The 15330-nt window shown below is 59.7% G+C and overlaps 1 protein-coding gene across 4 annotated transcripts in view; it reads left to right on the top strand.

The window, feature by feature from the left end:
- The window catches only part of SPEG (striated muscle enriched protein kinase), a gene marked incomplete at its 5' end in the record, with an annotated part of 56075 nt that overhangs the window by 33726 nt on the left and 7019 nt on the right, over positions 1 to 15330 (top strand). For all 4 annotated transcript variants that reach the window (XM_080798758.1, XM_080798757.1, XM_080798756.1 and 1 more), the window contains 18 exons: positions 1029 to 1148; positions 1406 to 1510; positions 2135 to 2341; positions 2730 to 2853; positions 2970 to 3145; positions 5426 to 5538; positions 6014 to 6182; positions 6427 to 6523; positions 6651 to 6851; positions 8131 to 8188; positions 8683 to 8760; positions 8868 to 9046; positions 9577 to 9603; positions 10279 to 10431; positions 10593 to 10635; positions 11671 to 11739; positions 12016 to 14005; positions 14288 to 14419. In XM_080798758.1, the coding sequence (XP_080654884.1) occupies positions 1029 to 1148; positions 1406 to 1510; positions 2135 to 2341; positions 2730 to 2853; positions 2970 to 3145; positions 5426 to 5538; positions 6014 to 6182; positions 6427 to 6523; positions 6651 to 6851; positions 8131 to 8188; positions 8683 to 8760; positions 8868 to 9046; positions 9577 to 9603; positions 10279 to 10431; positions 10593 to 10635; positions 11671 to 11739; positions 12016 to 14005; positions 14288 to 14419 (4041 nt within the window). The remainder of the gene's footprint in view (positions 1 to 1028; positions 1149 to 1405; positions 1511 to 2134; positions 2342 to 2729; positions 2854 to 2969; positions 3146 to 5425; positions 5539 to 6013; positions 6183 to 6426; positions 6524 to 6650; positions 6852 to 8130; positions 8189 to 8682; positions 8761 to 8867; positions 9047 to 9576; positions 9604 to 10278; positions 10432 to 10592; positions 10636 to 11670; positions 11740 to 12015; positions 14006 to 14287; positions 14420 to 15330) is intronic.

Genomic DNA, 15330 nt, shown 5'->3' with positions numbered 1-15330 from the left:
CCATTAATGTCTCTGATCTCATGGTAAAATGAGGATAATTTTGCAAGGTTGTTGAAAAGATTATGGAAAAAAACTGCACACCTAGTAGCTGGCAATCGCTGGGCCCAGAACAGACAACTCCTATTATCATTTGTAATATAACATCCTTAGCACTGACTACGTGTAACGCATCGGGGTCCGGGCCTGACGGGACATGTTGGCTCTGTCTTTAAGCAGCCATGGCACATGCAAGTAGAAAGGGAGGGCACCCCGTGCAGTGTGGGCCCGGCGCTGGAGGTCCTGGGGAGTCAGTCAGGGATGGGGGTACAGAGGAGGCTTCCCAGGCTGGCACTTGCTTGAACTGTGTCTTGAAGGAGAAGGCCTTAGGTAGGAGAGGAAGTGTCCGGAAGGGAGGAATTTCGTGAGCAAAAGCCTGGAGATGGAACTTCTGTGTGTGTGCAGGACCCCGAAGGCTTGTGCGGGTTGGAAGAATTGCAGGAGGAAGGGCAGGAGACAGGCTGGATGGGCTCTCGGGCTGAGGCTCTGGATGTTAGCCCGCGTGCAGGAAGCACCTTAAAGGTTTCCAGGTCGAGGAGTAACATGCGGGGCCATTGGCGGAGTGTGGACCACGCTGGTGGAGGGTGGTCATGGGTGCTGTGCTGCAGGTGGGACAACAGTAGCCATGGGGATGGAGAGGGGACTGACAGAGGGGCCTTAGGGACAAAACCCGGTCAGTACTTTGATGCCGAGGTGTGAATGCCAGAGATGCAGAGATGAGGGGCTGTCAACGGGACAGGAGCTCGGAGGCGGAATCAGTGTGGGGGGAGCATGAGAAATCATTGGAGGGACGTGCCTGCGGGTGTAGGCTTGGCAGCCTGGACTTCAGCTTTGCTGTGAGGTGGACATGCTTCTTGCCATCTGCCCCACTCTTGCCCCCTCGCCTGCCCCCTGCAGCCAGTAAGGAATAAAGGGCCAGGCCTCTGGGGGCATGGGCCCACCCAGTATCCTCCTGGCTCAGGCCCGGTGTCATTGTGTCCCCCACCCCCCAGACAGGGATGTCCATCGCCTGGTGTTCCCTGCTGTGGGACCTCAGCATGCCGGTGTCTACAAGAGTGTCATCGCCAACAAGCTGGGCAAAGCTGCGTGCTATGCTCACCTCTATGTCACAGGTGAGGCTCAGGTCTTCCTAGTCTGCTGCATGGTCTGCTGCATCTGCAGCCTAGCCACTGGCCGTCCCTAGGGGCCCAGGTGAGGGCGGGGCTTCCACCCCAGCTCCCTTACCATTGGGCCCCGGGGAGCTGTCTGGCCTTGCCCTCGGCACTGTGGCTGTGCCTCCAGTCCCTGGCCTACCGTCCCGAGGCTTGGTGAAACTGCAGAGCCATGGGGCCCTGAGGAACATGGCAGACCCCCGACCTGTGGCTTTCAGATGTGGTTCCAGGCCCCCCAGATGGCGCCCCACAGGTGGTGGCTGTGACTGGCAGGATGATCATGCTCACGTGGAACCCTCCCAGGGGTCTGGACATGGCCATCGGTGCGTCAGGCCCCACGGGGCTCCTGGGTGGGGATGGGATGCAGGCAGGCTCAGGCAGGGGCACCGAGGGAGCCAGGCTGGGGGGCAAGGCCCAGAGAAGCGTACTGGAGGGTAGGTGGAGCGTAGGTGGAGGGTAAGCATGGAACACTGGGAACGTGGCCAGGAGCCGCTTGGCCAGTCTCCTCTTCAAGGTGGATAAAACCATGGCTGCATATCAGGAGAGGCCACGAAGGGGCGGCCCATTCCCTTTCTCGGAGGGACTGGGTGCTTGGCTCATGATCCTGGGAATGCCCTCCCCTTCCCTAGGCATGACTTCTTCCTGCTCTGTGCCTCAGTTTCCCCACCTCAGGCAATAGCAAGGAATTGGGATATGAGCTAAGCTCCCTCCTTCCGGGTCTGTAGCTGGACCCATGCCTGGCATATTGTTGGCTCTGAGCATGGCTGGCCAGGTCAGTGATTGGAAAGAGCAGATCGGGGGTGGGGAGTCAGGCAGAAGCAACAGGAAAAATTGAGGCAGGTCCTCAGAGCAGGCTAATGAGGAGTCTCTAGGTCCTGAGCCAGCTGAATGGGGGGCTGGGAGGGTGTCCCAGCAATGCCTACCTCCAGCAGCTGCTTTCCCCCCAGACCCAGATGCCCTGACCTACACCGTGCAGCACCAGGTTCTAGGCTCGGACCAGTGGACAGTGCTGGCCACAGGCTTGCGGGAGCCTGGGTGGGCAGCCATGGGGCTGCGTAAGGGGGTCCAGCATGTCTTCCGGGTCCTTAGCACCACCATCAAGAGCAGCAGCAAGCCCTCACCCCCCTCCGAGCCAGCACAGCTCCTGGAGCGTGGTGAGTCTGGGTGCCCCTCTGGAGGTGGGGTGGAGGCTACAGGGCCAGGTCGGAGAACCAGCTCTTGGTGGTGGAGGCTCAAGGGCTGGTCTGGACCTGCTGTGTCTGGGGGTGACCTCAGCCAGTCCGAGCGTTTCTTTCTCCAGATGGCAGCACACTCGGTGGGTGAGGCTGAGGCTCTAGGATCAGACAAGCAGACGGGGTGGTGGGGGGCTGCAGTCCCAGCTCCACCACTTCCTGGCTGCGTGTCCTAGACAACTTGCTGAACCTCTCTTAATGTCACTTCCTCAAACATGGAGCTCTGGTGGTGGTTAGGAGGGTAAAAATGTAGAGTGTGCTAAGGCCCTGGTGTCAAGTCCAACTTCAGCCTGCACTCTCATCCGGCCAGGCCCGCCCCTGGAGGAGGCACCTGCCGTGTTGGACAAGCCAGATGTCGTGTATGTGGTGGAGGGACAGCCCGCTAGCGTCACGGTCACCTTCAACCATGTGGAGGCCCAGGTCGTCTGGAGGAGGTGGGGTCCCACCTGGCGTGCCTCACTTCCCACATGGGGCTGTCCAGCTCCGGCCATCCTGGCCTGACTCCCCTGTGGCTGGATCCTGGGTGACCTCCCTGTTGTGTGTCCCTTAGCTGCCGAGGGGCCCTCCTAGAGGCGCGGGCAGGGGTGTATGAGCTGAGCCAGCCAGATGATGACCAGTACTGTCTTCGGATCTGCCGGGTGAGCCGCCGAGACATGGGGCCCCTCACCTGCACGGCCCGTAACCGCCATGGCACACAGGCCTGCTCGGTCACCCTGGAGCTGGCAGGTGGGTGACAGCGGGCATTCTTCCTTCTCCTCCCTCTGAGGCCCACAACCCGCTCCTCATGCCCACCTGTCAGGCCTGTCCATCAAACAGCTGTTATACCAGGGCTAGTGGAAGTAACAGAGATAGTACTAATCAGATATTTACTGAGGACACCTGATACGTGCCAGGCTCAGCATGAAGGACCTTCCACATATCACCTCAAGGAATGTTTACATTAACCCAGCGAGATGTGGTTGGTTATTATCCTCATTTTACAGAACACAAAACTGAGCCTCAGAAAGTATGCTAAGTCACAGGCCCAGGGTCCCCCAACCTCCTAAGTACAGGAACTGGGATTCAAGCCCGGGTGCATGCTGGACTCCAGAGCCAGAGGGTGCTCTTAACATCCTGTGTTAAACACAACAGGATGTAGGACCTCAAATATAACAGGCATGGGGAGACCAAGTCAATTTCAAAAAGAAAAGGCCCCAAGCGGGCACAGCTGATTGGCAGTCCCCCAGATCTGGGACCCCTGCACACCCTTGTGCACGAGCCCTTTTGACAGAGCCTCCCAACCTTTGCGGTGAGGACTCTTTTATAATTTTTCCTTTAAAGATGTCGTCTCTCAACCGGCAGCATGCATTAAGTAGTAATTGTCTTGTTTTCCGGTTTGTTAATTAACTCTAGACATATGTAACTGCCACTCAGAACTTCAGATCAGCATGAGCTAAACAGTGTTACCTGCTGAGTAGATACAATTCCGACCAAATGCAAAGAAAGTGACATTTTAGGGAGCACAGGCAATCCTATGGTGGAGAAGTGCACATTTGCTTGTGCTTTTAAAAAACTGTTCAAGTTCACTTGAAACCTTCCAGTACTTTCACCCTCACAGAGCAGCCCCCGCCACCTCTAGACTAGAAACCAGATTCCTAGAGGGGTGGGAAGGGATCTTTAAAGTAGAAGAGAAGTGGCAGCAGGGTGTGTGAGGGAGAGATGGGGGAGCCCTGCTGGCCCTATTGGAGATGGAGGGGGGCGGCACCAATTGTCTGGGTCCTGTCTCCTCCCTGTCCCAGCACCCCCTCCAACACACACCTCCTGGCACCTCATACTCAACCTGCCACTTTGCTCCTGGAGCATACCATCAGCAGGACTCCTTTCTCTTCCCAGATATAGGAAAAGCCCTCGTGTTTGGGGAGGCCCTGGCCGCCAAGAGCCCTGTAGCCCAGACTGGCTAGGTCAGTGACCGAGATAGAGAGTGAGAGAGACAGACAGACAGACAGTGTCCCAGCCAGCCAGAACTAGAACAGGCCTTACAAACTCCAGACCGGGTGCCTACCCCCAACCCCAGCCTCCAGGCAGGGCCAGTGGAATGACTTCTTCCCACCATATCTGTCCCCACGGTGGTGTCTCTTTCACTCCCTCTTATCTGTGTAAAATTAGGCTAGGTGCCGGGGATGGGTGGCGGTCCCTGCCCAGTGCCTGGCTCATCCCTCCGGGCTGCTCTCCTCTTAAAGCTGAGATCCTCAAACACGCTCAGGAGGCAGGGTGCTGGGAAGTCACCGCTTCCTCCACAAAGCACGTTGGAATATGTATTTAATTCCATCCTGAGAATTAGAAGCCGCTTTGCCAGGAAATAACACGACCGCATGATATGCTTAGAGAATGAAATCACAGTCACGTGCAGGAGAGCTAAACTGAGAATCGGTACCTGTTTGTTGGTCTTGCCATCTCCCAGATGGTAAAAGCCCGCTTAAACATTTAAATAAGACTCAGAGAGAAAACCTCAAGGTAGAGGGAGTGCAACTTGTGATTTGAATTCCGGCGCACAGCCTGGGCGGCCAGCGTGGGCCCAGGCAGGTAAAGCCAGAGACAGGGCCATGCAGAAGGGCGATCACCCACAGGGGGCAGCATCGAGCCACTCCGCGCCAGCCCATTAATGCAGCGAGGGAAGAGGCTCAGGGTTGCCCAATCCTGATTTTTCCAGAGAGGCAGGAAATCCAGATTTCTTTTGTGTGTGAAAATCTAGTTTCAAAGCTGGCAGATGAACACGGAGGGTCCAACAAAGCAAGGCTGCACCCCATGGCTTAGGTCTTCTGAGATTTGGAGAACATGACATGTGGGTGTATGGGGGTGGGGGGGGGAGCTCTTGGGGCTCAGTGGGGGTGGGGGGCTGGCTGGCATTCTGCCTGGGCCCGTTGCTGAGGGAGGACTTGGAGAGGTACTTGAGAAGACAGGACCTCGTGATCCCAGTGTTGTTGCCGCCTCTCCCCGCGACCCCCTACCCTGCGCCGTGTGTTTCAGAGGCCCCCCGGTTTGAGTCCATCATGGAGGACGTGGAGGTGGGCGCTGGGGAGACCGCTCGCTTCGCTGTGGTGGTGGAGGGGAAGCCATTGCCAGACATCATGTGGTACAAGGTCAGAGGGTGACAAAGGCCTCGGGGGGTGGTGGGGTCCTAGCATGGGGCCGGCTGGGAGCCTGTGGGTCAGGGAGGACAGATTTCTGCACAGGAGGAATCTTGGCCACCTTAGGAGGAGGGGAACCTGGACAGAGACGAACAGAGGTGTTGTCAGAGGTGTGGCTAGGAGAAGAGAGTGGGACCCAGGGTTCCATGTGATGCTGGTACATGTTTCAGGAACCAGGGGACTAACTGGGAGGTGCAGGGCTATCAGTGGGAGATAAAAGTGGAGCTGATTCAGGGTACTGAAGGGAGTAAGGCTCCCGGGGCTGTGAGCAAAGCCCTTGGGACGGAGATAGTATTGGGGCCCCGAGGCTGAAGAGTTCCTGGGCCTGCAGTGGGGATGAGACTGGGTGTCAGGCATAGAGAAGGAGGTGGGTCCCCGGGGGGCAGTAAAGCCAGGCCTGGGCTGGAGGTGATGGCCGCCTCTGCAGGACGAGGGGCTGCTGACCGAGAGTAGCCACATGAGCTTCGTGTACGAAGAGAACGAGTGCTCCCTGGTGGTGCTCAGCGCGGGGACCCAGGATGGAGGGGTGTACACCTGCACCGCCCGGAACCCCGCCGGGGAAGTCTCCTGCAAAGCCGAGCTGGCTGTGCGTTCAGGTGCGTGCGCAAGGGGAGGAGGGCAAAGCGCTTACTCTCAGGGAAGGCGATGTGAGCCTGGGGCCAGGAGCCACTCACCAGGCCCTTCGCCCCTCCACCACCCGTATCTTCCAGCCCTGGCACCCCATCCTGGGCCCGACATTCTTGCTCTTGTTTTGTCTTCTCCGTCCACCCCGCCTGGCCCTGTCTCTGCCTTCATCCCTCTGTTGCCCGCCCCACCTAACACCAAGCATCTCTTCCCCAGTTCAGACAGCCATGGAGGTAGAGGGGGCCGGGGAAGCGGAGGAACAGCGAGGAAGGAGACTCAGCGACTTCTACGACATCCATCAAGAGATTGGCAGGTGTGGGGCTGGGAGGGGGCGCGGTGCCTGGGAGCCAAAGGGGGTCTGGGTCTGAGGCTCTCAGGCCATGGAGCGCTGTGGTGGGGGGTGTGCCGCGAGCCCCTCACTTCCCTGTGTCATCACCCAGGGGTGCCTTCTCCTACCTGCGGCGCGTGGTGGAGCGAAGCTCTGGCCTGGAGTTTGCGGCCAAGTTCATCCCCAGCCAGGCCAAGCCAAAGGCATCAGCGTGGCGGGAGGCCCGGCTGCTGGCCCGGCTCCAGCATGACTGTGTCCTCTACTTCCATGAGGCCTTTGAGAGGCGTCGGGGACTGGTCATTGTCACCGAGCTGTATCCTGAGATAGGCCGGGTGGGGAGGGGACATGTGGCCAATCAGCAACACGTTTTACACTTTACAAAGAGGCCCCATTGATAGGCTGCGCTGGCCCCCTTTTGGGAAATGTTCCCATGGATGACTGGGAGTTCTAAAGGCATCTTGTGAGGACTTTACAGAGCAGATTCTGGAGAGTTCTGCAAAAACCAGCCGTTTTTAGCCCCTGTCCCCCCACGGCCTTTTCTTAGCTTAAACTTACATAGCACTCAGTGTGTGCCTGGCAGCTGCTAAGAGTTCAACAGCTATTAACCTACTTAATCCTCCTGTGTGCCTATCTTGTGGAATTTTTTATGCCCATTTTTTTCAGATTTTTAAATTTATTTTAGAGAGACAGGGGGAGGGGCAGAGGGAGAGGGAGAGACTCCCAAACAGACTCTGTGCTGAACGCGGAACCTGACACGGGGCTCAATCCCACAACCCTGAGATGGTGACCAGAGCCGAAACCAAGAGTCAGACGCTCAACCGGCTGAGCCACCCAGGCGCCCCCGTTTTTTACCCATTTTACAAATGATAAAACTGAGGTATAGAGAGATTAAGTGACTTATCCAAGGTCACCCCGCTAACAAAAGGCATGTGCACGAAATGCAGGACAGTCTATCCGAACATTCAGAGTGACTCTGTTTCAGATGAGCCTCGGCACCAGCTGAACTCGGGAGGCTGTTTGCATGAAGAATGGATTTTAGACTCTCATGAGACCTCGGGTTCAATAGAGCCACACTGTGCTTAGCATGCTGGGTGGTCCGCTTGTCCCTCCCATTAGCAGGGTGACCATATCCTTCATCCCCGCCTCCCAGTCAGCACTGTTAGAACCCAGACCTCAGCCACATGCCCCACTTACCTATCATGGGCTTCTGGGTCATTCTCAAATAGAGGCAGGAAGGTCCATCCACAGTCAACAAAATTCTGCTCTAACTTGATCTTTTTAAATATCTAACAGGGTCATTGAGAGATGTCATCCCCATTTTATGCCTGAGGTAACCTAGGCTCAGAGAGGTTGGGTGACTGGCCTGAGATCCTGCAGCAAATGAGAGGTCGAGCAGGGTGGTCCCATCTGTGCACCCAGATGACGGGGGGGGGGTGCTGGAGACACAATGGTGGGCTGGTATTAGCTGGGCTTTAAGGGGAAGGAGAAATCTGCAGAGCTGGGATCTGCCTTGAGCTCTAAGGGTGGAGGCCACTGTTCAGGGAGGGCCCAGAAGTTGGCACTGTCACTCTTCTCCTTGATCGGGGATGCAGATGCACAGAGGAGCTGTTGGAGCGAATGGCCAGGAAACCCACCGTGTGTGAGTCTGAGGTGAGGGCAGTGGGTGGTAGGGGTTGGGTTGGGCACTGGTGCTTACCCACCTGAGCTCTGAGAACTGAGGGGTGGGTCCTGGGCCTGCCATCTGTGCCGTGAATAGGCCAGGGGTTGTGGTGAAACCTACCTCTGTTGGTTCCCAGTCTCCTCAAATAAGCATTCCCCAGGCATTTCTCTCTAAAGGAGCCCCACCTCGACTCTATTCAGTCTCACTGTTGTCCTGCCCTGTAGGGCAGTATAAATTGTATACTGCACAGTTCTATTTATTATAATATAGATGGTTCCCTCCTATAATTGTGCTGTGCACAACCTGTGCAGCTGTACTTGGAGGCCCTAGATCTCAGAAATCCCAAATCTATGTTTCAACTGCCTTATCAGCCATCTGAAGACCACTTCTCAGGTGTAGCCTGACTTCTTGCCACAGCTCTGGCAGTGATCAAACATAATCTCCCACCCTTTCCCCTCGGACTTTGGGCCTCCCGTCTCCACAGATCCGGGCATACATGCAGCAAGTGCTGGAGGGAATATGCTACCTGCACCAGAACCATGTGCTACACTTGGATATCAAGGTGAGGTACAGGTGGGGAGTGGGGAGCAGGCAGCCCCTGCGTGAGGCAGGCGGTGGGGCATCCTCCCTGCTTCACTCAGCTCCCATGATTTCTCTGCTCTTCTGCAGCCCGAGAACCTGATGGTGTGGGATGGTGCAGAGGGCGAAGAGCAGGTGAGGATCTGTGATTTTGGGAATGCCCAGGAGCTGACTCCAGGAGAGCCCCAGTACTGCCAGTATGGCACACCTGAGTTCGTGGCCCCCGAAATCGTCAATCAGACCCCTGTGTCTGGAGTCACCGACATCTGGTAATAATGCTGGCCCACAGAGCTGTGGGGGTGGCCCGGGCCCGCTTCCCTCAGTATCATGCTGGGTGGGGACTTGCGCATTGGCAGAGAGGACCTTCACCAAGCCCCAGCTTCCTTCTCTGAAGTAGGTTGGTGCCAGAGCTCACGGGGATCTCTTGCCCATGTTACTACCTGCCCCTCACCAGAATGGACCCAGTCACTCGAGGCCTTAGCCCTGTCCAGCCTCGGTTCCTGATCACCCCTAGGTGTGGAGCCTTCTCTGTAGCCACCTGGCCTCCCCGCAGTGAGGCACACACGGCCCCTTGGTTCCCAGACTCCTCTGGGCATCCTGGGCTGGCCCTGCCATGACCCTGACTCTTCCAGGGAAGTCGGGACCTCTTGGTTGAGAGTCCTCCCTGGAGGAGGCATCCTTGTGCCCATCTGACCCAGTGAGGCCCCTCCTCACTAGATTGGTGGTAGCAGAAAACGACGGCCTTCTCGCGGGAGGTCGGCTGTCCACTCACCCATCTATTACTCTCCTTTCCTCACAGGCCTGTGGGCGTTGTTGCCTTCCTCTGGTAAGGACCCCTCTGCACTCAGGATCCCAGTTTTCAATGAGCGCCTAGCAGGCCGACCCCTAACACTTCCAGAGCCTGGGACAGGAGAGCAATTTGGGACCTGCAGCCCACCCCTTCTCCTCCATACCCCTGCCCCTTGCTACACTGCAGGGGGCCTCATGCATGAATGAGGGGGATGCCCCAGCCTACGAGCCTAAGCTCTCTCTGTCACTGTGCTCATCCATACAGGGCGGGCACAATGGCAGCCTCCTTCGGAGGCTGGACAGAGAGAGGCCAGTACTGGCTTCGTGCCATCTAGGCAGAGGACTGTGAGGCCCTGAGTGTTCAGAACAGGCCCTGGAAGGGGGAGACTCAGGTTCAGGGTCGCATATCCCCTCAGCACAGACTCCTCACCTCAGGGACAGGCCATGACTGGAGGGACACAACAAGCATGGGCCCAGGACAGGGAGCTGGGCGCCCAGTTCTCAAGGCAGGACTCACCTACCGGGGGCTCGGGGTGGGGCAGGACAGGCAAGAGTCTGAAAGACCACCTTCTGCTTGGATCCCCCAGCCTCTACCTTCTCCATAGCTCCCGGGGGCCTGACCCTGTCCCTAGACACTGGTATCCCTCAGGAGTCCCTGCCTCAGCTCCAGGGCCCTGTCCCCCTCTCACATGAGTCCCCTCTTCCTCTGCAGTCTGACGGGAATCTCCCCCTTTGTTGGGGAAAACGATCGGACAACATTGATGAACATTCGGAACTACAACGTGGCCTTCGAGGAGACCACATTTCTGAGCCTGAGCAGGGAGGCCCGGGGCTTCCTCATCAAAGTGCTGGTGCAGGACCGGCTGTGAGTGCAGGGCCTTGAGGAGCCCCCTGCCTGCAGAGTCCTCTCGTGCCAGCCCCCACTCCTGCCCCAGCCTCTGCCCTTAAGCGTTCAGTCTCCCAACTCCTTATAGGCCCTGTGTTCCCATTTATTGGCTGGCTCACTTAACCTGCATTCCTTTACAGGAGGCCTACCGCCGAGGAGACCCTAGAACATCCTTGGTTCAAAGTGAGTCTAGTCTTGCAAGGCAGTGGTACAAGAGGTGGGAGGAGGGGGAACATTGTTAACAGCTCCATTTATTGAGCACCTACTGTGTGCAGTAGTCATTATAGGCAGTTTATATACACATGGTCTATTAGCCTCTCAACAACTCAGTGAAGGAAGATGTTATTACTCCTATTTTGCTGCTAAGGAAACTGAGGCTCAAGCTGGGGTATCATGGCCTCCAAGGCACAGGTCTGGGCACCCTTCATCTTGGGGGGTCCTCAGCAGGCTCTTCCCTGCCTCTCAAGACCAGCCCTGGTCCTCCTCTCTCCTATGCGTCCACCTCTGTCCCGACCTGCAGTTGGTTGGTGGCCTGGCTGGCTCGGCCTGGTGATTTTGAGCTCTATGCAGCCAGAATGCTCACTCATTCATCTTCAAACCCCAGCAGTGCCGGGGACAATGCCAGGCAGAGGGGTGGGGTTCAGCAAATGACCCAGAAAGAGTGTCTGAATAAATCATCCATTGAGTGTTCTGCTGGGTCAACTGAAGGTTGAGGTCATTCTGGTATCTGTCCTTTGGAGTAGGAGCCTGGGCTCTCAGATCATAAATGAACTCTGAAAAGGACAGCCTGGGTGGGTGGCTGAGGGAAGCATCTGTGTTGGTCTGGCCCACCAGCACTCCAGATGTCTGGGACGCTGGATCTCCACAGGGACAGATGGTGAGCTGGGGAGCAGAGCCCAGACCAGGGGCAGAGCCCCAGCTCCTGAGGGCAGCCAGTGGAACAGGACAGGGCCATGAGCCCTGATGTAAGCCCCAAAGCCCAGCCCGAGAACCACTGAGGTTCTGCCACTCCAGTTAGGCTCAGGGATTTTGTCCCTACATAGGCCCCTTGACTTTGGGAGTTGTGACGGATCTGAGGGGGAGGGGACCCCCAGGAGCCCAGACTCAAGGCTGCTCAGTCCACTGTCCCCTCCTGTGGACTTTGTCTCTCCACTGCCAAACTCTGAGGGTCTAGTTGATGGGGGACTTTGCCTCAGGCCCTCTTTCCTGGGTTTGCAGACCCAGGCCAAGGGCGCAGAGGTGAGCACGGATCACCTGAAGCTGTTCCTTTCCCGCCGGAGGTGGCAGGTGAGTGTCCCTGGGTCCTGCCTCCGGGCCTCCCTCCTTCTCCCTCTGCATTTGTTCCCTCTAACTCTGCTGTTTTCCTGTCACGTGCCCTCACTTTCTGCTCAGCTGTCTTCATCCAGTTTTTATTGTCTCAGTCCCCAGCTTCACTCCTGTTCCCTGACCCTCCGCGTGCCCTAGGTCTTCTCTCCCCTGGCCCCTGGGGCTGAGGTGGGCTCACGTGGGCCAGGCTGGCCCCAGGGGCCCCTCTCAGGTCTGACCCCAGGACCCTGTCTCCAGCGCTCCCAGATCAGCTACAAGTGCCACCTGGTGCTGTGCCCCATCCCGGAGCTGCTGCGGGCACCCCCAGAGCGGGTGTGGGTAGCTGTGCCCAGAAGACCACCCCCCAGCGGGGGGCTCTCCTCCTCCTCTGACTCTGAAGAGGAAGAGCTGGAGGAGCTGCCCTCGGTGCCCCGACCGCTGCAGCCTGAGTTCTCAGGCTCCCGGGTGTCCCTCACCGACATTCCCACAGAAGATGAGGCCCTGGGGACCCCAGAGGCTGGGGCTGCCACCCCTATGGACTGGCAGGAGCAGGGACGGGCCCCCTCTCAGGACCAGGAGACCCCCGGCCCTGAGGCCCTCCCCTCCCCAGGCCAGGAGCCCCAAGCTGGGTCCAGCCCCCAGCGGAGGGAGCTCCGGCGGGGCAGCTCTGCCGAGAGCGCCCTGCCCCGGGCCGGGCCGAGGGAGCCGGGCCGGGGCCTGCACAAGGCAGCCTCTGTGGAGCTGCCGCAGCGCCGAAGCCCCAGCCCGGGGGCCACCCGCCTGACCCGGGGTGGCCTGGGGGAGGGCGAGTACGCCCAGAGGCTGCAGGCCCTGCGCCAGCGGCTGTTGCGGGGCGGCCCCGAGGACGGTAAGGTCAGCGGCCTCAGGGGCCCTCTGTTAGAGAGCCTGGGGGGCCGCACCCGGGATCCCTGCCTGGCCCGGGCTGCGTCTAGCGAGGCCGCACCGCGCCACCAGCCTCCGCCTGAGACATGGGGCCTGCAGAAGAGCAGCAGCTTCTCACAGGGGGAGGCGGAGCCCCGGGGCCGGCACCGCCGCGCTGGGGCGCCCCTCGAGATCCCCGTGGCCAGGCTTGGGGCCCGAAGGCTCCAGGAGTCTCCTTCCTTGTCTGCCCTCAGCGAGGCCCAGCCACCGAGCCCTGCGAGGCCCAGTGCCTCCAAATCCAGTGCCCCTAAATCCAGTGTCCCCAAGTCTTTGAAGCCTCCTGCCACCACCCCCAGTGATGCCCCACAACCCTTGGCACCCCAGCCTGCCCAAGAGAAGAGCCCAAAGCCCAAGCTAGAGCCAGTCCCAGCCCCCAAGCGTACACAGCCCCCAGTGGCTCCGCAAAGCCCAGCGCCCCCTCTCACACCCTATGCCCAGATCATGCAGTCGCTCCAGCTCTCAGGCCACACACAAGGCCCCCTGCAGGGCCCTGGGGTGCCTCCATCCGAGCCCAGACCCCACCCGGCTGTGTTTGCCCGGGTGGCCTCCCCAGCTCCAGGAGCCTCTGAGAAGCCCGTGCCTACAGCTGGGGCGCACCCGGTGCTGGCAGAGAAAGCTCGGGTCCCCACAGTTCCCCGCAGGCCAGGTAGCAGTCTCAGCAGCAGCATCGAGAACCTGGAGTCAGAGGCCGTGTTTGAGGCCAAGTTCAAGCGCAGCCGAGAGTCGCCCCTGTCGCGGGGGCTGCGACTGCTGAGCCGCTCGCGCTCGGAGGAGCGCAGCCCCTTCCGCGGGGCTCAGGAGGAGGACGGCATGTACCGGCCCAGCCCAGCGGGGACGCCCCTGGAGCTGGTCCGACGGCCCGAGCGCTCCCGCTCCGTGCAGGACCTCAGGGCGGTCGGGGAGCCGGGCCTCGTCCGCCGCCTCTCGCTTTCGTTGTCCCAGCGTCTGCGGCGGACCCCGCCGGCGCAGCGCCACCCGGCCTGGGAGGCCCGCGGCGGGGACGGGGAGAGCTCGGAGGGCGGCAGCTCGGCCCGGGGCTCCCCGGTGCTCGCGGTGCGCAGGAGGCTGAGCTCCACGCTGGAGCGGCTGTCCAGCCGGCTGCAGCGCAGCGGCAGCAGCGAGGACTCGGGGGGCGCGTCGGGCCGCAGCACCCCGCTCTTCGGCCGGCTGCGCAGGGCCACGTCGGAGGGCGAGAGTCTGCGCCGCCTCGGCGTCCCGCACAACCAGCTGGCGGCCCAGGCCGGCGCCAGCACGCCTTCCGCCGAGTCCCTGGGCTCCGAGGCCAGCGGCACGTCGGGCTCCTCAGGTGAGGGAGCGGGGCCAAGGGGCGTGGGGGGTGACTGCGCCGCACGGGTGGCTAGGCCGAGCGTATGGAACGGGGATGGCAGGCGCAGAGTGCCGAGGAACGTGGGGCGCTGGGGCGGGGCTCTGGGAGAAAGAGCTGGACGCCCTGAGAATGGACTTGGCCCGGCACTGGGAGCCCTAGGGGCAGAGGTGGGGGAGGGGGCTCTCTGGGCCCAGGGCCGCTGGGAAGCGGGAGCTTTCAGGAACTGGTTGGGCCAGTGCTTCTGGGTTTGGGTCTTCACAGCTCCTGGGGAAGGCCGAAGCCGGCGGCGCTGGGGCCTCTCGAGGCTACGAAAGGAAAAGGGCTTTTCACAGCCAAACCTCTCTGCCAGTGCCCAGGAGGATTTGGGTCACCAGTATGTGCGCAGTGAGTCGGGTAAGAGGCCTGCTGGGTGAGTAGCTGCCTCCCTGCCCCAGGGGCAGTCACCGCTGAGTGGAGCCCCCCTTGAAGAGCCCTGGCCATAGCAGAAGGGACCAGAGATCAGGAAAACAGCAATAATAACAGAATTAACTAATTCCACGAACTAGAGATGCTGAGTGTCCTAGTAAGCGTTTCTCCTTACACGGTCACTTTTTCTGGTGAGGAAGCAGCCTGAGCCTCGCTAAGGAGCTCGGCCAAGTCACAGAGCTGGTATAGTATGCGGCAGCAGCCAGGGGCCTGGGCTGTGTGGTCCCCTGCAGCCAGACCCTAGAGGTGGCTTTCGGACGCCAGACTTACACCTTCCTTTGGCTAGCCTCCTCCCTCCCAAGAGACCCTCAGAGGCTGTAACAGGGCGTAGTTCTGAAGGAGCACAGACCAGGGTGCCCCTGCCCCCACAGCGCCGCCCCACACACGTGTATGCTGGAATGGGCACCCAAAGACACTCCTTCTCTCCCAGCCCAGAGGCCTGCAATCTGGGTGGTGCCCCCAACTCTCCATTCCTCAATAGATCTGAACACCCTTGCTGTCCTTCCCCGTCCTCCCTGCTACCACAGGAGGTGCTTGGGTGGGGGGGAAGCAGCCTTCAGGGCTCTTTGCTGGGGGGAGGGGGACTTGGGATAGGCGCTGCTCTGTTTCTTTGCACAAGTGTGCAGGGAGAGAGATATTCTCCACCTGGGGCCACCCCAGCCCCTTACTTGGGAAAGGATCATTACTCAGGGAGCGCAAAGGCTTCATGGGGCCAGGCAGCCCAGAGCAGTGGGCAAACAGGAGCAGGCCCTCCAGGCCAGACTGCAGGATCTTTATCCATCCCCAGTTTCCTAATAGAACTCCCCAGCACCGCTCCCACCGTGCCTCTGCTGAGTTTG

Source organism: Martes martes (assembly GCF_963455335.1).
Source record: "Martes martes genome assembly, chromosome: 3".
NCBI classification, from domain to species: Eukaryota; Metazoa; Chordata; class Mammalia; order Carnivora; family Mustelidae; genus Martes; species Martes martes.
The sequence above is the reverse complement of the archived record's forward strand: the minus strand, read 5'-3'. Positions and strand labels throughout refer to the sequence as shown.